The 11407-nt window shown below is 39.3% G+C and overlaps 1 protein-coding gene across 1 annotated transcript; it reads right to left on the bottom strand.

Moving 5' to 3' along the window:
* Window positions 1-1083: 1083 nt before the first annotated feature.
* Window positions 1084-10063, bottom strand: ccng2 (cyclin G2). The gene is made up of 8 exons (XM_080418740.1): window positions 9950-10063; window positions 7390-7564; window positions 6881-7024; window positions 6370-6620; window positions 5474-5552; window positions 4927-5025; window positions 3624-3826; window positions 1084-1564 (listed from the first exon to the last, which is right to left on the bottom strand). The coding sequence occupies exons 2-8, from the start codon at window positions 7492-7494 to the stop codon at window positions 1435-1437; spliced, it is 1011 nt and encodes a 336-aa protein (XP_080274866.1). The 5' UTR covers window positions 7495-7564; window positions 9950-10063; the 3' UTR covers window positions 1084-1434.
* Between the last annotated feature and the right edge of the window lie 1344 nt (window positions 10064-11407).

Below are 11407 nucleotides of genomic sequence, written 5' to 3'. Positions count from 1 at the left end.
GATTTTGATTTGCTGGCCTAAATAGGAGTTTGTTGTCTCACACAAACTTAACAAGAAAAGGCATTCACCAAAATAACTCTTCCAGATACTAAATTGTTTAAAACAAAGACAGGGAAGCTGTTTAAAAATAGGTTTTTTTTATAAGATTTTTTTTTCATACAGTTGACAAAAATGAATAAATACGTTATCTACAAAGAGCTATTCACAGTATTTTTTTTACATTATGTACAGTTTTACATATTTTTATATAAACATTTTTTACATTTTGTAAAGTTTTTTAGCTTTTTTTGTGACTCACGGTCAACATGTTATTCCATACAACATTCCCGCTTAAGAGCTCTAAACACCAAAAGGTTAACGCTACATCCTAAATTGGCATTTTGTTAAACGTTTTTACAAGACTCATACATACATCCACACACTTAACTTTTCTGATCAGAACACCATGCAAACAATCAGAGATTTGCTCCTTAAGTTTTAATCATAGGGCTTAAGCCTCATTTATACTTTGTCATACAACAGTGTCGCTCACCGAAAATAGCCCATCTAGCAGGTTGCAACACTTGCGAGCTTGTAGATTGGCTATGTTTGGCGAGTGACTCCGTCATACAACGGGGTATAAATTAAACGCTATACTTGAAAGGGATACCTGGACGTTTAACATTTTAAATGTTTAGAAAATGTGCCTCCATGTTCCAGAATACATACTGAATATTCCAACAGGGCAGAGCTCATTATCAAACACAAATTTCAAATTACATTGAGGAAACAAGCAAAAATCAAAATACTGTAACGTCAAAGAAGCTCTTCTCTTAACAGGCACCAACTACCGTCCTTTCAGCCATCCAATGATATAACACTTAATATGAAACAAAACAAACCTGTGCAAATTACAGTCGGGAAGAAGAAAAACCCTGACATGATTTAAAAAAAAACAACAGTCTTGTTTTACAACAGTCAAAACGACAGCGTTCTGTTAAAGAAATTATATCGATCTTTTGTCAATAAAAGCACTATGATCAAAAGAACTTGGCAAAAACGTTGACATGTTCCTTTGTCTCCAGTGGCCTGGAATGTGACATATCCCAACATGCACCACCAGCTATCAAAATATTTAACTAAAATAAGTCCTAACACAACTACTAGAAAGTACAGGCTTTTTTTTTGTCGTTTTCAGCTGCCATCATTGTGCAATTTACTTTTTTTTTTCCCCCAACCACAGAACAATTCCTGAACTGGGTCCTTATGTTTGAAGACTACAGTATGATTGCTTTCAATATAGTTGTAGCCATGTGGGCCCAGCCAAACGGTGGCCCAGACTCTTAATAATAATATTAAATAATAAATAAAGATATTGGCTAAATAAGTATTTGTTGCGTTAGAAAGGTGGCGTTTTCTTCTTCAAAACGAGGCACTGTTGGTGGAGGTTGTGGTCTAGGGGGTGAGGTGTTTGCGGTGATTTTGGCTACGGAGGTGGAGAGGGAAGTAGAGTCCCTCTGCGTCACTGCCCGGAGAGCTGCTCAGACTTTCCTCCCCTGAACTCATTTCTTCACAGGAGTCCTCGCTGGAAGGAGAGAAAGATTATTATTTAGCATTTTAATATCACTGGAAGAACGCACAGTTCTCAGTACAGCTGCCGTTTTTTTTCAGAGAATCACTCACTAAAAGAGGAGGCTCAGAAGTGTTCTCTTCCCAGTGCAGTTAATAGTTCCTGCCTTTGCTTCTGTTGACTGATCAATGTAGGGCTACAACTACCAATTATTTACTTGCCGATTATTCTATCGATGAAACGAATAACCGAGGCGTGATTTTTTAAAATATATCAACGAATCAATTAACCACTTAACCCTTATTTTATACTGTACTTTATCGCACAAATGGTATTTGGTGGTGATGATTTCCACCCATACGACATAATACGACCAAAATATGGATGAATTATAACTTATTAACTTATCGATTTATCAATTTAATTGATTAGCTGTTGCATCCCTAGATCAATGGTAACTTTGTTCTGTAGTTCACGGTCAGTCTGTCACCTGTTCTTGCATCAGTGGGTGTGTCTGTGAGTCAGTCACATGTCACTCACCAGCCTTGTGACACATCCACTGACTACAACACTGCTACAAAACATAACTGCTGGAGGCCTTCCCTAACCCGGTCTCTGACGTCATGGAAACTAAGTTACAGTGGTTGCTAGGACGTTACCAACGACACGCACTCATTATCTCAGCCATGGCTGGAGGTACGAGAGAGTCCAGACAGCATAGCGTTGCTGTCAGTTTGGAAACCTCATATGTCCAAAACTGTTACTTTACAGGATTAAATTAGAAAATAGCAGATCCACAAGCTCAAAATGTGACGCAATGCTACTTTTGTGTGACACAAATGTAGAAGTATTGTCATACTATATTGTGTAGTATGACAAAGTAGGACACCCCCCCCCCCCCCCCTCCTCCAAAACAAAATGGACATGAGGGTTTTTCCCGACCGCAATGATATGAGAGTTCACAGGAGGTGCAGTCAGTGGGTATTATGAAACCAGGGGCAAAAGGGAGAGCGAGAGATAGATACTGTGTTGTCAGAATGTAGTGGGAAAGAGGAGACAGACAGACAGAGGGTTGTCTTGGGGGTAATACAACCAGCCGTGACGTGGAGTTACAATAGACAAGAAACTCCCTGTCTTGTTCCCCAGCTAGTTGCATAAGCAGAGCAGTACAGAGAGTCTGTGAAAACTGTCAGCAAGTAACTGACCTGGATATTATCCAGTAGCAAAAAAGTAAACAAAATGTTTTTTTTTCTTTTTTTTTGTGAAACAAAATTATTTGTTTAGTCCCATTTCATTGGGACAAGTTATCCCCCAATAAGCTATTGTTTTACCAAATTGTCTAGAAGTTGAATGTCTCGTTCAATTAGCAGATCAAGTTTCAAAGAATTAACACCCGATTTCATAACTGACAACTTTTTACAGTGCTGTCGTAAGAGTAGAGGAACTGTTATGATGTCAAGTCTAGTGACACATACAGAGGGCGTGTCTGGACGGTTCCTTTTAAATGGATGTTTGTTGTATTAGTGAACTGCTGGGTTATTTCCATTGAATTTCCCGTGCCAAGCACGCTCTGACGTAGGCCTAGTACCCCTTCTGCTATTTGTTGGATCCAGCTCATGATAGCTGGGTTGGTTTTAGTTTTGTTTTTAAAACTGAGCTGTGTGCGTGTGGAACTTACAAAACTTTCCCATGAACCCTCAGGCATTTTTAGTATGCCTAGAATCAGTAGGGAACTGAAACCTTAAACTCTGGTACTGTAGGTGCCTTGCTCTTGCCACCGAGTTACACAGAGAATGGAACCCTCAACTCTGGCCGTGTAAAGGCCTGAGGATTTATACTTGGTTGTATGACAGTGTCGGCAGCCAAATTTATCATCTTATAGATCAGCAATTTTCATCATGGGGCACCATCATACAACAGAGTATAAAGACATAAGTGCCTTGCTCTACATGTTATTCAACCTTTTATTCAATGATGAAAATCATTAGCTGCAACCCTAGAATGAAGTTGAGGGAAAGAAGGAAGAAACCAGGTAGAGAGGCAGAAAAGTGAATAATACATCAGTATGATTTACCTCTCGCTCTCGTCCCAGCCCCCCTCGGGGATGGTGGGCAGTTCCGGCACACTGCAGTAGCTGCTCTGCAGGTTCTGGGCAGTACGGCGGGACACAATCCACACCAGCTTCTTGTGGTTTGGCTTGCTGCACTCAGGAGAGGCGTAGTCCGAGAGACACTTCGCTACCAGGTCACACCAGTACAGCAGCTCACTGTCTGAGATCTGGAAAAACAACAACAACACACGTGTTCATGCTTTTATACAAAAAAGTGCTTTAAGGATTAGAATTCTCTCATTACAGTCGCAACAATTGGTAATAGTAACCTTTTAGGTTCCAGGTAGGGACCTTGCATGTTTAGCTGACCCCAACAATTTGGATGTTAATACTGTCCAAAAGTTATTAGTGTTTTAGTAATTATCATTGATGCTCTTGTAGAAAAAGTACTCAAAATGTGTCCAACAGAATAAAAACAACCAATGCTACCAAAACATGTGAACCACAAAGGCCTGAACCACAGTGGCATGGCAAGAGTAGATAACGGACTTCTCGATAACCGTTTTTTCCTATTTCTGTTTTGAGCACAGAAACCCTTGCCCCTTCCCTGGGGTTATGGAGAGAGGCTCAGGCGACACAACACCAGTTTACATAATGGTCTCCGTCAGCAGAAACAAGTTTTGGGCAGGATATCAAACTGCCAGTGGTCGGTAGTATCAACTAGACGGTGACTGCCAAGGCATTCTAAACCTCCAGACCTCTACAGACACGGCCATGGCCATGTCACTAAACTAAGAATAACCCCATGCTATTCTAAATACAGTACCGCTGTGCATGGCACAGGGTCAACTGGAATGTGAATTCAAACAACTCATAGGAAAGAGATGATTCTTAAAATGACATGCCCTGTCATTAATAATGACCTGCAGCTTTGTGTTAAATTACAGACCAAATGTAATTTGACTCCTGCATTCATGAACTATGACTGTTTCTCAACAAGTAGGTCAGGTCTCAAAAGTGGGTCATGATTTCTGATTCCATAACAACTTGAATACAGGGATATTTAACATGTTTGATGTTGTAGTCAGTGTACTTTGCAATGAAATCTAGTACCCAGTAAAGAAAAGAAAACATCTACAAAGATGCTATACTTATAAAATCACTCCGGAAAGTCACAATCTGTCGAAACCCTGTCTTTTCTGTTTGTTTTGTGGGTGTGTGTAAATGTGATAATGTCTGGCCCAGGGTGTCCTTGTACTGGAGATAAGGCCCTGGGGGGCGGATAAGGCCCTGGGGGCAGTTAAGGGACTTATTCAGTTGTGTTTACCTTGAGGTGTCTCTGGACGTGATGTGCTATTTCCAACGTGTCTGCCAGCTGACCAGCTTCTATCTCCTGCATCAGGAGAGACAGGGCCAGCACGGACGGCTGGAGAGGGAGAGAAACGGCAGGACAGACAGGAAAGCGGGAGAGACAAACCCAGAGAAAAGAGAGAAACACAGAAAGTTACCCAGATGGGATACAAATAAAAGTCAGAGGAGCAGAAGAAAGAGAAAATTGAGGTGGAAAGGAGAACAAACAAAAAGGAGAGATTAGATTTGCTTCAACACCAACTCAAAATGCACCACAAAAACATCAATAACCTAATTTACTACCATGCATGAGGCTTTTTACTGCCATAGGTCTAAACTGACCCGTAAGCTCCATTTATAGTTTGTCATACGACTGTGTCGCATGCCGGAAATAGCCAATCTATAAGATAACGTGTGGCATTCGTGACACATAGTGAGCTTGTAGATCTGAAATTTTCGGTCTGCAACACTGACGTACGATGGAGCATAAATTAAGCATTAGGCTTCATAAGACTAAAGCCTACCTTTGCTTTGGAGAATGAGATCCGACACAGGCAGGCTTTGAGCTGAGCCTCCAGTTTATCCAGACTCAGTGTCTCCTTCCTGCCAAAACATAAGGGAAAAATTAGATCAAAAGACACTTTTATATGAATTGCATTAGCATGCACTTGAGTCACACTTGTTATAATGCAAAGCCGGTCATTTTCTATGGTGTTCATGTCGCTGACAACGGCATTTTAAGCGTTTTTTATCAAGAATATTACAACCGAGTTGGTTATTTTAAGTTGCTGAAGCTGGACTTTCATCTTATTAACAGTAGATTAACATACTCTCACAAAATGTTCTCTTCTTGAAGTATGAGTCTATTTAACAAGTTGTTTCACCTTTGTCCTTTAGACATAGAACAAAAACAGCCAGCTCATTGTAATCTGTGATTACCAACCAAAATATTTGCACTTGAGAGCACTTTGAAAATAAGGCAAATCTATCAGGGTTATGTAAGTGTGAGGTGTTTGTTATTGCAGCAAATCTTATCAGTGCAGTTCAGTGTGACACTGGGGTTGATTGATAATAATTCACTGCTGCTCAACCTACAATGATAAAAAAAAATGTATACTGCCGAGATGTCATGTGGGAACCCCTTTTCACCTTTCAGTAGTTATCACCCATGCCTTTTTATTAGCATGCCAAAATTTGGCAGTTGGCACGTACGGTATAAAACATTTGCACTCCATATACATATTCTGGGTTTGTTCTGTACATTTTTGCATGCAGAACATGTAGAAACCCTCGCTCTACATCATGCACACAATGTTCCACAGGTCAGGGATTGAGAATATCTTTTTCCATTCTGTACCAATTTGTTTTGAATACCCCCCCCCCCCCTCCACACACACACTTCAACACACACACCACTCACCTGTCTGTGCAGTGTGAAAGTGCTATCTGGTGATACAAGTGCAGAAACGTTAAGGCAGTGATCGCTTTGGACTTGAAGTTGAGCTTCTCGGACACAATCTTTTCCATGCGGCTGAGGTCGGACACAGTGAATTTGCACTGGCCAATACGGATGAGCTCGTCCGTGGAGGAGAGGTCGCACTCTTCCTCCGTCACCTTGGCAGCCATATGGAGACAGCTGACGCTGACACAGGACAGGTGTTTGGGCTGAATCTGAGGAGAATGTACAAGTTGTATTAAAACATACAATTTGACAATAAAAAGGTCTAAAATGACAAACATAAAGACACATGGGGAGAGGCTATATACCAATGACTATATAAGTGGTTAATGTTGACATGTATCGGGTTCATTGTGTGCCTACTATTTACATGTTCAGAGTACACTGCCAGAATCAGACCCCAATTCATTGCAGCTGGACAGATCTATCTGTGAATTCATAATTTATAATAATGACAATAAACAGTCTTTACCCTTATCATGGATAGGAATCTGTCCAGTAGATTAACGGCCAGGACAAAAGTCTGGGTGCTGTAGCCAAAGAAACTGGTCAGACTCCACAGGTCTTCCACCTTGGCATCTCGACACTTAGCCGAAATCCGACATTTCATGTCAATCTGGAAAGCAGAGACACAGCCGTGATGAGTTTCAACATGATATGAGTTAAGTTGACTATGACAAAACAGGGACACTTGAGACATAAAAGTCACAAAAGTAGACAAACAAAAAAAAATATATATATATATATAAGTTGAATTACACTAAGCCACGTGTCTGGCTAATATATCAAACTGATGACAACGTAGGATTGCCTTCAAAACACCTAAACCATGACATAACATGCAGTAGGTACAGTCATTGTTCAGTAAAGTGGGTCACTGTGAGCACTCATTAACATAATTCCTCTCTACACCAGAAAAACAATATATATCATGTCCTAATTTTGTTGTATCAATGACATGAAATGAGCCTATCAGGTTACCTGTGTTGTGGATTCAATGTAGTCCAGCCCTGTCTCCTTGGGAAGGTAATAAACTTCTTGTTCATAATTCGCCCTCAGCTCTTTCATCAGTTTGAAGGCGTCCATCTCTCTTGACACTTGGCACTGGGATGCAGTAATCTCTTGTGGGTTATTTCTTTTTATCACAGTATTTTAACTGAAAAATAAGGAAATGTGTTGTTGTTATTAAAGGGTGACATAGGAACTGCTGTTATAGCCTGCATTTACCCAGCCAAACGACAGGGTTAAAGATTTGCACCAGGCAATTTTTGCCTCAAACACAATGTCTACAAGGCTGATCTTCCTGCTAGGCTCAGTGGTGGAAAGTAAAAAATCATTTTTGTCATAGTCAACCAAATCAGTTCAAAGACAAGATCAGAAGAAGGGGAATACAAATCTCTTCCATAATTAAATCATTGTAAATGTACTAGATGCCATTAAACTAACAATGTTAAGTCAGCACCTGAAAAGGTCTAGTGACTTCTGCCCTCAGTGCATCCTTTTCACAGACATGTCATAGCCAGGTAAAGACAGACAGCTGCAGCTAATGACATTTACCACTAATAATTTCATCAGCTGCAGCTGTGTTTTACCCTCTTATGACTGTGAAAAGCATCCATCTGTGTTTATCAAATAGCCCTAGATTATAAAACATTCCAAAACTATAATTTGCATTTAATCATCATTGTTCATTGTATTTTTTTTAAGTGTTCTGCAATATCCTTCCCCCAAAATATTGTGTACATGAGCTCTTAAGAGTGCGTGCGTGTGTGTGTGAGGGCTAAAGACCTTGAGGGGATAAAGCTTCACTCATGGCAACAAAGTACCTTACTAGTGAGAGAAATAAGCAACCAGGTCTAGGAAAACAAGCCCAAAAGAAGCAACTAGGGCACTAGGTCATTATGAGCACTTTAAAACCTATAGGCCTATACTGTATACATTGAAAATCTGGTATGTGGGTCTCCCTGGAACAAAACATTTTCAGATGTGGTGTTAGGGACACATCTCAGAGGTAGATAATTATTATACTTTACCTCCACTACAATTATTTGAAAACTTTATAGTTACTGGTTGATTGTAGATTTTGATTATTATTGCAAAACATACACATTAACCAACTTCAGCCCTATTATACATTTTGGCCATTTGAAAATAGCCGCTCTACAAGCTCATAATGCATTGTGAGCTTGTAGATCTGCTATTTTCAATTGATGTTTTTGAAAACTTGTAACAACTTGTGAATTGGGACATTCTGCATAATGAGTACTTTTACTTTTGGTACTTTAAGTACATTTAGATACCGATACGTTTACTCAAGTACATTTTTTATTTCCGGACTTTTACTTAATATTGATAGTTTTATTCAAATAAAAAAATGTGAGTACTTTTACCACCACTGGCTAAGAGCTTGAGAGGGGAGAAAGCTTCACTGACTCATGGCAACAAAAGTACCTTATACCACCACCGCTCTACCCAACCCCCCTCTACTCTGCTCTCTGGCTCTCAGCTGGGACTCAGTGTCAGATTTCGTCGGTTAACGCCTTCTTTATACTTCGACTCGAAAACAAAGATTTGTTTTTTCCACCCCAAGCATTCATCACTTTAATAAATAACCCCAAAGTCCACCAAAAAAACAAACCATGCCCGAGGGATGTGTGTATTTTGATGCATATATAGCATACAAAAAACCTGCCCATGTATCCAACTGTAATAACATGATAGTATTTTCAAAAGCTGGGGGAGGGGTCGGATTTTTTTCATTCTCCCCGATCAGCTGGTTTTACGTTCGGGGCCAAAACAACACATCTCCAACACAAATCACAAAGTATTTACATTATATTATCACACACACACCCCGAGTACAATAATACGACTGAGCTTAGATGCGTACATGAGCTATTAAGGGGTTATTATCGCAGTAAATACCGTGTTTACGTTTATAACAATGTCGTACACAATTATACGCACATAAACACATTTACACAAATATATGATATTCATTCGGATACGTAAAGCCTATTAATAGCACGATTCGGATTACATTTAAGATATAAGCAATGAATGTTGTATTGTTGTAATAGACTCCAGCCAGCGGTTCTGACAACATATTACGAAAAACATCGATGATGTATTCATGCAACTGCATATACATTTAATGCTGTAAACAGCCATGAAACAAAATGAACCCTAAATGCCATGAAATGATCTTGATTTCGTAGTGTTGTTGTTGCAGACTAAACCAGTGAAGAATAAGGGAAGGGGAAAATCCATTTCGATGTCCCTTTAATTCGAGCATTATGCACGGAAAAACACGCATATAGAACCACATAATCGACACAAACGATGTTAAATACATGTGAGATGTGATCAATAGTCTTAACACTGGCTTTAAGAGTGATAAATATCGAGATACTTTGAGGTTGTTGTGTTCACCTACATTTCCTTTCTCCTCATTACAGTCAACATTCCCCTTACTCAAAAACAAATAGAATGAAACTATGGGGTGTTTTGAATAAGATCTTGAGATATCTAGATTATTTACCTGTAATGTTTCGTTAAATCAACATCGTATAGTCTTTCTTTCTTTCTTCTACTGCTCCGTCCTTCCTTCCTTCCTTTCCTTCGTTCCTTTCTTTCTTTCTTCTCTCTAGACACTACTGTATCTCTCTCTCTCTCTCTCTCTTTCTCTTTTTTCTTCTTTTGTTGATGTTGAAAACGGCCACGCCTACTCGGTGACGCTGATTCGGTGGCAGCCAATCAGAGAGCGGAGCGAGCGTCAAGGACCGGCCCTCTTTGGCTATTTAAAAAATCTTTGTATTGTATTTGTATCGTGTGTTCTTCGAACGTTTTATCCTAACTGTGTTCCATTGTAGTTTAATACGGTTTTGTTTGGTGTGGTTGTGTATTTTGATAAGAGTGATTTACGACATCATTCAGGAATTGTTATCATTAGTATCATTCGAGACGAGCCCCTCCTCTAATATTTGATATATCCAGCAGCCAATCATTAGGCGGCATTTTGGTCCGTTCAAATAGTCCGCCCAAAATGAGAGATTTTAATTGGCTTTCTGCCATGTTCAGAGAAATCATATCATATTATAATCACCTAGTGCTTTTTCATTGTGTCGTTTGTGTTGTGTTGTGTTGTGTTGTGTTGTGTTGTGCTCGTGTGTTCATGTAATTGTATTGTGTTGTCTGTTGTGTTGACTAACTAGTGTTGTGTTGTGTTGTGTTGTGTTGATAGATAGATAGATAGATAGATAGATAGATAGATAGATAGATAGATAGATAGATAGATAGATAGATAGATAGATATTTCTGATTATATTATAATTAATAATAGCACATACATCCTATGTTGTCATGTTTTGTAAGGCTAGGAGGACTATTTCGTCATCCAGAAGAAGACGGATAAAAAGTGACACAACATTTTCTACTAAAGTGCTGTGTCACACGTCACTTCTTGTAATAAAATAATTTAAAAATCCTCCTTGAGAGAGACTATTGAAAGCCACAAGACGGTATTTCTCTCACGGTATTTCTCTTCACTTTAAATGAATGAATAAATAAATAATGTAAGTTTTCTTTCTTTTTTTTACTGAATAAAAAAATGAACAGGATTAAGGACGCCAAGTATGTATAGATCCCATTGCCTGGCGGGATAGTCACGGTGTGATTGGCTTGTTCGTTGTCAAGCAACTGCCGACTGCAGACGATAAACTAGTGTAGTACAGAAAATAATAATAATAATCTGAAATCCTAAATATGAATGACAGATATTTTTGTTTCATGGTTCAAGTTTCTTCTTCTTTAACTCTTCTCTGTTTCACACACACACACACACACACACACACACACACACACACACACACACACACACACACACACACACACACACACACACTCACAGCAGTCAATATACAAATTTACCACAACGTTCGTTTTATTCCAATGTAGCCTACATTACAGCAGTGGTTCTCAAACTTGTTCATGTCTAGGA

This window comes from Gymnoscopelus braueri (genome assembly GCF_963280865.1).
Source record: "Gymnoscopelus braueri genome assembly, chromosome: 22".
Classification (NCBI taxonomy): domain Eukaryota; kingdom Metazoa; phylum Chordata; class Actinopteri; order Myctophiformes; family Myctophidae; genus Gymnoscopelus; species Gymnoscopelus braueri.
Note: the sequence above shows the minus strand (reverse complement) of the source record. Positions and strands in the feature narration are given on the sequence as shown.

What these genes read in the sequence shown, in the direction of transcription:
- ccng2 (XM_080418740.1), bottom strand. Translation starts at nt 7,494, where the DNA reads ATGGACGCCTTCAAACTGATGAAAGAGCTGAGGGCGAATTATGAACAA. An exon ending in CTTTCACACTGCACAGACAG is followed by an intron (nt 5,553 to 6,369) that starts GTGAGTGGTGTG and finishes ATGTTTTGGCAG; the next exon opens with GAAGGAGACACTGAGTCTGG. An exon ending in ACGTCCAGAGACACCTCAAG is followed by an intron (nt 3,827 to 4,926) that starts GTAAACACAACT and finishes TTGTTTTTCCAG; the next exon opens with ATCTCAGACAGTGAGCTGCT.